At 33.3% G+C, this 14,675-nt stretch overlaps 1 protein-coding gene across 2 annotated transcripts; it reads right to left on the bottom strand.

Annotated features, from left to right (window-relative positions):
• Nucleotides 1–264: 264 nt before the first annotated feature.
• DRM3 (S-adenosyl-L-methionine-dependent methyltransferases superfamily protein) lies at nt 265–13,330 on the bottom strand. Of its 2 annotated transcripts, XM_088105401.1 has the most exons (12): nt 13,159–13,330; nt 13,031–13,080; nt 11,953–12,065; nt 10,837–10,945; nt 10,670–10,716; nt 9,149–9,253; nt 7,046–7,144; nt 5,573–5,672; nt 4,655–4,758; nt 2,910–3,009; nt 2,574–2,653; nt 265–1,833 (listed from the first exon to the last, which is right to left on the bottom strand). In XM_088105401.1, the coding sequence occupies exons 3-12, from the start codon at nt 12,058–12,060 to the stop codon at nt 499–501; spliced, it is 2,187 nt and encodes a 728-aa protein (XP_087961527.1). In that variant the 5' UTR covers nt 12,061–12,065; nt 13,031–13,080; nt 13,159–13,330; the 3' UTR covers nt 265–498. The 2 variants fall into 2 exon arrangements, with proteins under 2 accessions (XP_087961527.1, XP_047169764.1); XM_047313808.2 differs by lacking the exon at nt 13,031–13,080 and having other exon boundaries at nt 13,159–13,329.
• Between the last annotated feature and the right edge of the window lie 1,345 nt (nt 13,331–14,675).

Here is a 14,675-nt window from a genome sequence, read left to right as displayed (position 1 = left end):
CTTAAAACTTTTCATCCTTAATAACTGTTTTACTTTTTGTTCAAAAACAGTTCATACAATGGAAATATTTTAGAGAAAAAAATAAAGCAATTATTGAGGACAAGAGTACGACATACCAAAAATAAAATCTGACAATTTATCATAGAACAAAAAACACATTTAAACCCTTTAGATTTATAAATTGGTCAGTGGTTACCTAAATTGACAAACACTAAATGAATTGATATTAAAAATTCCATGGAGTAATCTTGGGTGGTATTAATGAGAGATAACTACTAACAAAATCATTTGACAACCTTTACCATGCATTTACTTACATATATGAACAGTTCTTAGTGATTAAAAAGAAAGATAACTACTACCAAAATCCCTTGACTGAAATTTATAGTGCAGAAGTACATATACAACAGGAAAATGTTCAGATAAGAACTGCACATGACATCCATTGAATGACATAATTTTCTACAAGATAGAAAAGATAGATGCGAGTCACTTCGCTCACTTCCTTTGACACAAGCCTCTTATACGTTGCAGGACACGAACACATTCACAAAAAACTGAAAAATCAAGGGCTGAGAGACCTGCACCTGTTTGAAGCCTGGAACTTGAGTAAGAGCATGGGTTCTGGTAAATGACCAGGTCAAAACCACCAAATCTACTGATTAGACCCTCAAGTTTTTTACTAGTCAGCTTTTGAATATCTTCAATCTGAACCAAAGACCCAGTTTGCCCAGATTGACGCCACCACCTCTCAAGAATCTTCCTTTTTTGCACAGAAGTCTCAACTGAGACAACAGCTTTTATTTTAATATCAAGCCGGTGTAGGGCAATTTCTGCCCCACCAATACCACTAAAAAGTGACAACATTGTCAATCCATGAGGGAAGATGGGCTTTAACACAGAAAGATGATACCCCAATGTGTCTGTCTGGAAGCAGTATTTCAGTGATTTAAGCCTTTCAGCCAAATTGCCCTCAGCAGCACGAGTGTGATTCGAAGGGTAGCCTAAAATGAGCTCCAACTGTTCAGGCTCTACAGGACCCAGTTTGAATTTGCCAATCCACACAAGATTCAACCCACGACAATAACGAATAATGTCTTTCTGCATTTCATATGTGAGCACTCCACCTGCATCAGCTAGAACATTTCCTAGTCTATCACAAGTTTGAGCTACTCCACTGGTTTCACAATAGATGCGACTCAACTGCTTCCTTGAATCCCAAGGTGGCCACCATTTCTTTGTCCGTGGCATTGCTTCTTCGATAGTCATAGGAGGCTTTGGAAGGATGTGGAACCTGTTTTCAACTGGGAGATTGTGTATATAACCTTCTATTCTGTCCAAAGCAGAAAAGGACTGAGTATTCACAAATTCAGGTTCAATACCATATAAAAACTGAGACATCTTTCCCCATGAGTCGTAGGATATACTTGAAACATTTCCAAATAAGAAAAATGGTGGCTTAGCGGCCACACTACTAAGACACCTGGATGGATTTGGTTTGGGACGTTTTGACAGTTCAGCAACAATGCTGTCAACCCTCTCTTCCACCAAACAGGGATCAAGATAAGAGATTGAATCATGATGTTCATACTTGGGCCTTTTACCTCTCTCATTCTCCACAAAATTCAAATATTGGTCAGAAACGTTGCTGGGAAATTCATCAATTCCTTCTTCGCCTTTCACCCTAGTATCATCGTGAATTTCCTCTACATTGACGTGGCTTGATTGTGGGGGATCATGGCTAAAGTTCTCAGCTTTCACTTCAGTTGTACCACATAAATCTAAATCTGGTTCATCTTTGATCCCCACAGAATAAGCAGGAGTGGTGGGAAACTAGAAAAGCAAGAAATTTCATCACTCAGTAAAAAAACCTGACTGGTTTTATGTACAAAAGAATGACCTGGGCACAATACAATTTTATGCTGAATATGCCAAACACGACCTTAACTTTTTACTTCATAGGTTTCTTAGAACTACTGTTCATTTTATGTAAGTGGTTTAGACCCAATTCAATACTATAAAACGATTTGTTTGATGAAAATTATCCGGACACATATACTTCATTTTAGCATTATCTTCAGTTGGGTTTTTCTGTATACCATAAAAGATATATATATATAATACATAGAAAAGTAATTTAACTTATGAGAATTTTACATAATATAGTTAAGTTATAAATATTCTTCTGTGTTTTTGTTTCTTTAGGGTACAATTCTTATTTTAGTTAGCCCAAAAATATTTACCATGCGGTTGACTAGTTATAAGAGAACAGGAATACGGTAGTGTTTAATCTTGGTCATGCAATGTAGAAAATGTAGGCGAAGCCACTCAATAGTTATCCTTTAAATCTTCAAACTCCTAAAATCCCAGATAAGGCTCGCTTCAACATAAAGACAGTGGATATACTTTTCACTTGCCACAACTTCATTTATTATTCTACGTATGTATGCATGCAAATATGATTCTACGTAACAATGCTCATTATTGTTGAAATAAATCATATATAAAAACAAGCTGAATTAGAAAAAATAATTGAACATATAATTTGAAATATTACAACTAAAAAGTCTAACCTTATATTCCATCACATAATCGACACCATTTTGTTCAGCAAAAATAAAGTTTGCAAGCTCAGAAATTGGTGCCTCGGTACCTGAAAAACGACCAATTGCTAAGCTAAAGATGCAAATACTAATAAGCAACCTGAAGTTAAGTGCTGATTAAAAAACATGAATGGAAAGAAATGGATATCATTTTCCAGAATCCAGTATTATAAAAGCCAATGATATAAGTTCTATTCCATTGATGTCATCTCACAACTCTAAAGATAAATACTTTGAAAGGAAACACTACCAACCTAATACACAGCTGCTTAGTTTAGAAAACGATCAGTTTTCACTAATACTCACCTAATTTATCAATTGCCGATGATACTTCATTCTCAGAGAAACCCATTTCAAACAATTGAAGTGTTTTTGCCATAATTCCAAAGAGCTTTTCATTGCTGACCTAACATCCCACAAGTAACAAAAATTGGATGCATAATACAGTCATAACAAGATACATAAATTAAAATAATAAGTGGAAAGATTTTTTGATGGTATATACAAGTACAAAACAAAGAAAGAGGATACAACTACTTTCAAGTAAAGTGTAACATAAGAAAAACGGGAAAACTCATTAATGCAAATGCATACTAAACTATCCGACACATCCACATATCCACTTAGGGGATACCTTATAAAAGTCGCTAGTTGAATCTCCCAGAAAACCTCATTAACAGAAAGTGTGTAGTAAAGCTGTCTGAATCATGTTCTTATTTGCTCCGCATTAGCCATCAGTTTCTTATCTCTGGTATTACATGCTTCAGGTTTTAGTGAGCACTGGATTTGTTTAACAGACCCTTTACAACTTTTTAGGTGTTAAGAGGATTTGGTAACCGCAAAAATGCCCAAAAGCTTTGCTGTTGTTTTCAGGATGTGGATTTTGAGTTATTTGGTTGTAAAAAAGTGCCATAATCTTCTTGGGATAGCACATTTTTATTGAGTAGTTTTTTCACCTTCTCGCAGTCTTTTGCTGGGAGTACCTTTGTTCGATATGCAGAGAGGTTGCCATGCTTCTTGATGCTTATCCAATTATTTGAATCATCTTTAACTATTGACTAGGCGGTTAGGGGGTGTTTGTGCTGTTAGCAGTTGGTTAGTTGGTTGGGTTGCCTTTACAAGAAGGCAGAGGGACCTTGTAACAGGGTTAGCTTTTGTTAACTCTGTGTACAGTCAGGATTTTGTATCCTGTGAAGGGAAAGTGTTCCTTTGATTGTTTTGGACGTGTACAGTGTATTTCTTGTTTACCAGAGTAATATACAGACGTTTTACAGTAATCTGTGTGTGTGAGTGCTGAGTTGCATGTGAGATTGATTTCTTCACTAAAGAAATATATCATCATGTTTCCCTTTCTCCTTTTTAAAACTTAAAATTTGTTCTCTTTGTTTCTGTATGTCCCTTCAATCTCAATTGTTTAGGTAAATTAAGTAAATCGTTGAATTTTTCAAAGACTTTTGATGCCAAGTCTTTTGTTATACAGGAATGTGGTATAGGTTGGTTAATTGGAGAAGAACATGAACTAGAGACTTATATTACTTTGGCATGCTCTGAAAATCCATCTCCCTACATTTATTCTAAATACATAATCCTAGCATTAACAACAAATAAACAACTTTGATAGAGAATAAGAATACAATCAAAGATAAAATTTAAACTTTCCTAAAATAAACAATAAGTAACAATTTTGTCATAAACAATCTACTCCAAATGGATTGAGCTTCTACTCGTGTCAAACTAAAACAACCCATAGTTCACATGACAAGAAAAGGCATGCACAAAAGAAATTAACTAATAAAACTAATACTCTTTATGAAAGAATTTGTATTTTCCATTGGACGTAAATTATATGAAATCGGAACGTCAAAGTCTTTAAATTAAGTAGAGGATATAGTTATGTTCCCTTCAAAGGTCTTGCTTATTTTGTAGCATTGTAGCAACTAGGACCATAGTATCGTGTCTAGCAGATAATAAAGTTGAGGACTAACTTAAAAACATGACTAGCAGAGCGCAGTATTTTATCTCCTAAAAAATCTCATTAAATATATCTTAACCTCATCGCTCTCGTAGGTGATATCTTCTGGTTCCTTTTTCAACTTTTTAGCAATCTGCAAAGCAAAGATGAAGTCCACCAGCTCAGGAATTGATGCTTCACCACCTATATGAAACAAAAATGTATAAAAAAACCCTTACCAATGTGAGTAATCAAGAAACATATATATGAACTTATATCTCCATAAGTATACATATTATTCCAAGAAGTTAATTAGATCTTGACAACCAGTTGACAGAAAAAACACTGATATAGGAAATGTATACAACTATACATATTCAAAAGCTTGCTCAAATTTTTCATAGTTAGTTTTGTTTTCATTTCTGTAAAAACATAATATAAAGAATATTCACACGTATAGTCTAAACACTTCAATATATTCTCAACAATAGCCTGTTGTTCACTTAGTAAGTTGTACTGCTAACATCAAGTCCCACGCAGGCAAGAATTAATAACTCAAGCAAGGCAAAGGTTTGCAAGGACCACTTGTACAAATGGTCAATGCTGCACCATTTTTAACTACCATCAAATGGATATTCTTAGTGTTATCGATATAGTCAAATTTTAATATATAGGTGTAAGCAAACCTAACCTACCAATATAATTTTGTAGAGTTGAATTAGATTTATAATCCACTTTTTAACATGGTATCAAAGCTTATTAGTGTTTATCTTAGAAAGGTTTGGTAGGTCATCATATCACCCATTATTGACCCTCCTCCATTCTCATGCTCAATGTCTTAGACGTGAAGGGTATATTAGAAGTCTCATTGATTAAAAATTTAGTAAAATTATAACATATAGGTGGATGCATTCTGCACCTTACAAGGGTTTCATAATAATTACTACCCAAATACAATAAGAAAGTAAACATCAATTACACAAGGCAACATTACATATGAATATGTACATTCTCATACCAAGCTTGCGGATTGCAAATTCAACTTCCTCAATAGAGAAGTTCATCATCAATAAGGAACCTCTTTTATCATCAATGTCTCTGTTAAGTTCATCGATCTCCTGCAAGAAAGATTTTGTCGAAGAAACAAATTGAATTAGCCAAAACACTTGCCATAATGAGAACCATGAAGAAAGAAAATATTCCCACAAGACACAGTAAAGAGGCTAAATTGTCAAGGTCAACAACAATGGCAAGCTGGAATACATCATGATGCATATTCATAGAAATATAAACTAAATTCATCACCTGCAGTAGTAAAAGGGAACCAATGACCACTACTTTAGATAATGCATATGACGCAAAAAATAAGTGCCAAGCCAATATTATCAGAATCCTACGCATTACAATTCAATCCATTTTTCAGTGCCAAAAACATAGATTGACAGCAAATAATTTTTCTGCTTCATCGTACTATGAATCAGTTGAATCATATTGTTCAGTCCAAATATGGGTCAGACAAGAAACAGGATCAGGTTGTGTATGACCTGGATCTGGAACACCCTAAAAGATGAGGCTTTGTCAAGGCCATTTGACATTTGTTGTGGGCCCGACCTATGGCAAAAGCACCTGTTATCTTAACACTATCTTGGCTAAGAAAGTCAGATCTCTAGTTTAATAGCCATGTTTCGTCTTTCCTTCATTTACCCAGCTTTGACTTACTTTGCTAAGCTAGGATTTATATTCTCGGTTAGGTAGGATGGTGCCCTTGGTAAACTACCGGGAACTGCTGCGAAACCACCGATTGCTCAAGCTAGAATATTTTCTTATTTAAACTGTAAAAAAGGAAAGTAAATAGCTGATCTTTCCCCTGCAATATGACACATTTTTAAGAAAGAAAGCATATTTTTGTTTAATCCATTACACTGGTGTTTCACATGCTTCATATCAATATTCTCCTACTACTTTATTGCAGGTTGAATTCATTTATGTAAGGTGAATGCAACAAACTGGTGACTACAACTTTAGATGATGCACATGGTATATGCAACAGACAGGTGCCACAACATTTTAAAAAATCATATAAGCAATTTTAAAGGTTGACAATAGGATACAAGAATATCTGAAAAACAATTTTTGAAAAAAAAATATATATCTATTTGGAATTTGGGATGAAATCGACATATGAATATACCTGAACATTAGAAAGATTAAAATAGCATATAGTCAGAGATTACAGCTACCACAAATGTGACATTAATAGATCAGAACTGGCTGATAAACAATAAAAACCCTATTCCACTAGTTGAGATAGGCAACATAAATTGCACCTCACCATTTGGCTCATTTCAAATGTTCAAGTTCCAAATACTCAACTATTCCTACCAGTACTTATTAAGATAATGGAAATAATACATCAGTTTCTCTGTTCTATAAGATGACTAAATTTTATAATAAATGAATTGATGATTTCTCAGGAATAAGAAACAGGTACCTCTTTTGCTTGGTTGACATTGGAAACCTCTGGAAGATCCTTATCATCAAATAAACTATCCAGAGAATCAGAAGACAATGAATTTGATTTTTGAAGAGCCTATATAAATTACAAAGCAAATTGAAAAATCAGTTAAAAGTTTTACATAAACCATTAGAGTTAAATCCTTTAAAAAGTGAACACATTTCAAGTTAACTAGATTTTGCAAATAATAAAAGAGAAATAGCAAGGCAATTATCTCCTAGCTCATAAAAGCCCCGTGACATTTACAACAATATTATTTACAGTCTATTTCACTAGAATGCTGATGAACACCTCAAAATATATTTAAACAATTGTCTTCGGCGAGGCATATGAATTCCCCAGACATGAAATGTTTTGCATAAGTGAAATGCAGCTAGGCAGAAGCACTATCTAAAGAAGAAAATTGAACAATTAGGAATTAGCACACAATTCTTCAAGGATCAATTGCTTCGCACATCAATTTCCAGATTCATATAGTCTTAGATGAACTAAACTGAAAGTAAAATGAGAGAGAAGAAACTAAACATGAACTAAATATCTTTATTATTGTATCACACGTTCTGAAACATGAGTACAGAATGTATTTATAGGCATTGCTTACTGACAGCTGTACTAAGTAGCTCACCAATAAAGCTACAGCTGCGCAACTTACTAGCTGTACGAAAGGATTTACAAGTAATAACTATATAAACTGTATATACTAACTTCTTTCTACTAATATATAGCAATCAGTGTTATAAAATTGCAGTAATCATTGATTATGGTGCCACATTTTGGGGGAAAACAACATACCAAAGTATTGGATGTTGCAATTTAAAAATGCTGTCGGTATGAATGAAATTGCAGATGAACGTAAGAGATTCCCTCTTCTTTGGTTTGGCCTAACCGTTGGGTACAAACAAAGTTCCACATCGAATAAAATATAAAATACACATGGGTTTATATACACATAAGATACATCCCTTAGTAAGAGGTCTTTTGGAGTGGTACCAAAAGCAAATCCGTGAAGGCTTAGTCCAAAGCAGATAATCATCATATCACTCCTCACACTAAAATCGGACCTCTCAAGCATGAAACTTGCAGGAATAGACATCAAGTGGTCCAATAACAAATTATCAAATGAGTCCAGCAACAACCACTAGGATAGATTGTGATACCAAAAAGAAATCAGAGGAAAAGATATGATGAACAGCATTCTCAGAAACATATAGATACAAGATCGATCAAGCTGAAGAAAAGGAAATGTTAAGCTAAGTCTAAAAAGAGAGATAGAAAAAGATTAAGCTATTATTCTAAGAAAATAGGCTGAAACAAAAAAATCAGAGCCGTAGCTCATCAACTGCCTTCAAGACTCATAGTGAATACTATGAATGATTGGTTATGCCCTTTTAACCACAATATTCCCACTTCTTCTCAAGGGTATACGAACAAAATTTTCAAAACTCTGTCTTAGAATATTTTTTAATATTCTTTGATGATGTATTGATTTGCAGTCTCCTCTCCATTAAAGATCATGTGAAGCATTTGAGGGCAGTGTTCTCATCTCGGAGAGAAAACAAATTGTGGGAAAACAACAAGTACATATTTGCAACCAATTATATACAATTTTATTATCAATGCATTTCCATTTTTCTAAACAATGTGTGTGTGCATAGATGTACTTGCACCACAACATTGTTAGAATTTAATTCTTTTGCACAATCAGGGTCAGTAGTGCCTTTACCATTTGGCATAGAAAAAAGAAAGTATATCAAGACTCAAGAGAGGGTGAATAAAGCCAAGAGAAACATGGAAAAGGGCCAGGTATAAAGCTTTGTCGTTATTTCATCATTCAATTACTTAAAATATTTAATAGTTATCTCAAACAAAACAATTCAAATGATACAAGCAGAGATATGTTTCGTTAAGTACCTTACCATCCCAAATTATAACTCCAGAAGCCTAAATAAGTAAGTCATAGGGATAAATCTTTAATTTTCTAGCAATAGGATAGGGAAGGATAGTCAACACTTAAATAAATCAATCAACTAAACAAATGTCTATAATTGGGGAGGAGGGTAACAGAAGAGACCTAATTACCTCTTTAGAGTGACCATCGTGATAAATAGTCGGGGCCCGTGTACCACTGCTTGTATTGTGAAAACCACTCAAAGAATCAGAAGAGTCACAATTGGATTTGTGAGCCTATACAATTGGAAATAATAGTCACCGATCAGGATATTAAGTCCTGAGTTCACAAAGCATGTTGGCAGCAGTATCAACAAATGAAGAGAGCAAACACAGCTGTTGAGTATCATTACAAGTTACTAATCATTAAAAAAGTTATAGAAAGAATCAGTATTTTACCCCTGTTCTAACTTCATGTAAAATGTAGTGAATAGGTAATCTGATATGTAAACACACACAAACACAGTCCTAGTCCATTATTTACTATTTATGTATACAATTGACAAAAAACAAACTATCATGCCCTCTTTTCATGAGTATAAAAATATGGGGAATTGGATATGTATATATAAATAAGAAAAACAAAACGTTAATTAATTGGTTAGTCAGCTAGTGTTAGTTCGTGGCTATTTGGTTCCGTTTTGTAATAAGGTATGCTGTTGTATCCTAAAAAATGAATAAAGACTGAATGTAGACAGATTGAAATGATAATAAGTGCAGTGCACAATTTCTTTGACCTCATGTTTCTCTCTGCTTCTCTCTATCCTTTCTATTCTAATCTTTCCTGTTCCCCTCTTTCTTTTTCTTTCCCTAATAAATTCTATATCAAAATGAATAACACATTATATTAGAGTAAATGTTCATTTTTATTCTCTAAAGATATACTCACAATAAGTGGTACAAACTTGGTCCTTGAATGACAATAATGGTGATGCTTTCATCGGTGTAACGACCAATTCAATAGGACTTTAAGGGCCAATCCAATGGCATCATATGATATTGAAGAACTATTTGATAAACTCGCAAAGCAGCACTAATATGACAATACCTATCTTGAAAAAGAAGAAGGAACAATATACTATCAACTGATACAGAAAATAGAATACAATGTCCTCTCAAATAGAAGAGACAGGACATAAACTAAGGAGTTAGTTATCTGCATCCCTAAAATAGTAAATGACATTTATCACTATTTACAAATGGATATTTTTCCTTTATTTAAATTCCTACCATACCATTGCACTAGACACCTGATAAAATGACATAATTTATGTCTCAGTGCACAAAGCAAGGTCATCTCCGCACTAAAATCCATGACTACAAGGTGACGTATTTGAGTCTCATGAGAGGAAAATTAAAGAGAACAAGGAACCTTACTGATAAAAAAACTAATTGTTTTTTTGCCTACTATTTTTCTACTTTATGCAAGCAATATGTAATCCAAAGGACTGTGCTTACTAAATGATAATTTGAATCTTCATGTATATGCATATCTGTCTATACAAATAAACTTTTCTCATCTCTATGAACATGCACATCATTGAGGTATTGTCATTATTTATGAATTTAAATAGTAAACAAACCAGAATTCCAAATCTTAATCCCAAGAGTTCTGACTATGAAATCACACTAACATATTTTTGGTCTACTTACAGAAAATCTTAAGAGGGCCTCTAGTAAAGTTTCAGAATTTTCTTCACCTGTAAATTTTAAAGAAAATCTATCAGAACAACAATACTTCAAACAACAAAGTGAAATATCTCAGAAATTCATCAAATGTGTCATGCATTTGGTGCACGAGATAAGTATCTGGATCTCACATGATATACCATTCTCCTCAATCACTTTATCAACGACACATGGTAGGAATCCCATTCCTATAAAGAATGCTCGCAGTTTGCCTCCAGACGAGCTAGCACCATTGGCCTCCTAGTAATTATGAAGGAAGAAGTTAAACGAATGGAAGTTATGAAGAAAAAAATGTTAAACATACGAAAACAATAAATATGAAAAATTAATTAAGACCATTATTTTTATATATGTTTTGTGCTATTATATGTACACAGTGAACAAATGGAGTTTGCATGTTACAATGAATGTAGAGAGTTGTAAATAGAGAAAATTCAGAAAACATGTACAATAGGGTTACGGCAAACAAACAAAAATCAGTAAAGACTTTTGAATCATTACTAATTTCACATATAATAATTAGGTTATCATTCAAGTACACAGGACTAAGATGCAGATGCATTTTTTATTGCATGGATCCTTCTTAGAGACTTTACTTCAATATTGGAATTTGGTTACAACAGTTTTCTCCTCGTTCAATAGTGCACTACAGCACTGCTATAGTCACACTGTGGAGAAGCCCTGTTCACAACTGGGGCTGCTGTAGAATAGCAGTTTGGTATTGTGGCTGCCATGAGCTGAACAGAAGCTGTAGATAACGGGATAACACCACCATGTGTTTATACAAAAAAAAAATATGCCAAGGCCTTTTTGGATTTCAATTTTCAAGAAAGAAACTGCAGCAGTACTAGTACTGAAAATGACAAAGAAAAAATACTTTGATTTAGAAGAGGACAATTGATGATTAATATTTCTTGCGTGGAAAACATGTATTTGACCTTTTGTTAGTTCTTACTGATATGTTTTGCTTAGACACTAAAGACTTTTTGTTGTTTATGAATGTCATGAATTTTGGGTAATCTTTACATTATTTTTGGAAATTTCTCTATAGTTATAGAATAGATTTATAAAAATTTTCAGAATAGCAGCTACCCTATTACATGCTATACTGATGTAGAATTTTATGGGCCAGCTGCTACATGCCGGGATCTAAAACACTGATTAACATCCAGAAAATGGGTAAATAATTAAGGAAATAATGAGAATGCAAGATGTTTATGGTGTATATCGAGACATCAACAACATACTCCAACATCCCCTGAAAATGTAGTATAAGGTGGCAACTCATAATCCAAATCCTCGGTTTTTGGAACCATAATGGTTTTTCCTTCTCGTGTATTTGAATTCCCCGCCATTTTACCTGCATGTTTAAGAACAGTGCGTGAGTGTGGTTGCATCAATACAATGGCTATTTCAACTTACTAATCTAATGACATGCATAATAATACTGAAGTAGAAACATCAATAGAAAATATAGAAGACCAGTTCCACAAGCCATAAATGTGTCTGAAACATGCAGAAAAATATAACAAAATCAAAAACATTTACAACAAACACTAACAGCATTGCCCCAACAAACTGATTCTATAAACCATGGTTTCAAACTCATCGCCCTGCAATTGCACTACTTTTTGTAAACATCACAAATAACCGCAACACCCCAATCTAGCACGTCAAACGGCCACATCGGACTCCATCGGACCACAATAGGCTGAAATATTGGTTTGTAGCCCTTACAAAATTACTGTCATTCCTTCTCTTTCTTCATTGTGTAGATTTATGTGAAGTTTTGAACTTTAAAGGATTAGATATATAGCAAAATGGTAATGAGTTATTAATGATGGAAATGTGGAATTTGGGAGGGAAAACTTGCAGAATTGTTAATACTAGTCATGGTCAAATATGCTTGAAACATTGAACAAATTCACGCCTAAAGCACACATTGCACATACTTGCAGTGGTCACAACTACAACTGCAATCACGACCACAGTTTCAAAACATGAAATAAACTACTCTTGTTTTTTATGCCGGAATTGATAACATGCAAAGGCATAATAATAACAATAATAACTCTCAAAATATAAAGAGGGAGCAGCTATATTTAAGCACTTACAGTTATTACAGTTACTGGCGTGGCAACTATTTCTAAAAATTTTAATTAATTATTTAGAGGCAACTAGCATAACAATAGAGCACTATCAACATATTCCCAGTTAATCTGCTAAAACATACTTAAAGCTATTTTAATTCTTATTTTCAGGTAAGTCCTACTTTAATCGGATAACAATAGTAGAAAACTGTCGGGAAATTCAGGAATTTCATACACAGAGAATTGGTTTCAAAATGCGATCAGCGGTTCAGGCTCATGTAGGAACTGAAAATTGGCGAAAACAACAAAGGGAAGAAGATGTGAGCGTGAGAAACGGAAATGCAGGAGGCGAGTGGAGAATACCTAATCGGAGAGAGTGCCGGCGCGTGATACGCACTCGCACGATTGAGATTCCCCAGACACAGAAGAGAATTGAGTAATATAGTAGTAAAAGTGAAGTGATCTATATATATGCAGAGCAGCGCAAGACATGTCTTAGGGGATTGGTGGGCCCACTCATGCCATCTCAACTAGTTCGGTCACACATATTTTCCCTTTTTGTCTCTGTGTTTGGTCACACGTGTTCCTTATTTGTTTCACAGTTGTTGTTGGGGTTAAAACAGGCATTATACTCTCTTCAACATAGGATATGCAAATCTTGATAAACATGGTTAAGGTGAACTAATTGATCATAATGTGTTAATAAATTTTTAATAAAAAGATTAATTATCCCAATCCTTTATATTAATTATAAGAAAGGCTTTGGTCATTCATTAGTTTTATGATTAAAGAACTTCAACTTTTGCTTCCTTCATCCCTATTATCTTGCATATTTTTTCTAAGATGACTTGTTTGCACTTTAGATTTTATAAGTGATTGAGACTGGTTTTTGAAGTTTTTTTTTCTTGTGGAATTTAAATTTTTTCTAAATTGAACGATTAAAAATAGTAATCTGAATTTTAACGTTACCTCGATTGTATGTTTCTAAGAATCAAATGTAACCTTGTGTGAAAAATTTATAGTTAAAAGGAGGTAAACTAAAAATTGCATAATTCTAATAAAAGAATTCAATCTAAATTATTTTAAATTATACAATTTAAAATAATATTTTTAAATTCAGAATTAAAAAGTTTTAAGTTATTCCGAAAACACTTAATACTCTGTATTGTTTTTATCAGGTGTACTTACATTTTGTTTCATATTTTTTCTAGAAGAAGTTCTATGAAACAACGTTTTCTAAAAGAAAATAATGAGACTTACATGAGATTCCCAATGCAGACATTTCAAGCAGCTTGGGATGACCCTTGTAAACCAGAGTCATCAACCATCATTCCAGGATAAGTATTGTCAAATTGGTGTTGCTTTGCAAATTTATCAAATAGCCATCCAATATCAATTCATTTCATTTTATTGATCTTTAAAGAAAAAACAGGAGCAAAATAAACAAAAGTATAAATTAACAAGTTTAGAAGTAAATGATTTTTTTAAAATTATTAAATTCAAAATTTGTAATGACACTTTTGAATTAAGTATTCACGAAATATTCTATGAATTTTTTCAATCCGTATATTATAATTCTTTAGGCAAAATATATTAGTCCAGATGAAATAACAGAGAAATCACGACATGGTGTTTTTGTCTAATTGGGCTTTAAAATTTATCCTTTAGGATCTTGAATATTATATTTGATCTTCTAAAATATATAATTAATATCAATACTTTAAATTAATATATACATATACATATATAGAGAGAGATAACGAAAGAGAGAGAGAGAGTTTGAACTACGTAGTTGCAATAGAAGAAAAAAAATTCTCTGGCAATATTAAGTGATAGATTTAAATTCTTATGTTACGAGAAATTTAAACATCTTACTAGTA

This window comes from Vigna umbellata, chromosome 1, assembly GCF_029865625.1.
Source record: "Vigna umbellata cultivar VRB3 chromosome 1, Vumbellata_1.0, whole genome shotgun sequence".
Lineage (NCBI taxonomy): Eukaryota > Viridiplantae > Streptophyta > Magnoliopsida > Fabales > Fabaceae > Vigna > Vigna umbellata.
Note: the sequence above shows the minus strand (reverse complement) of the source record. Positions and strands in the feature narration are given on the sequence as shown.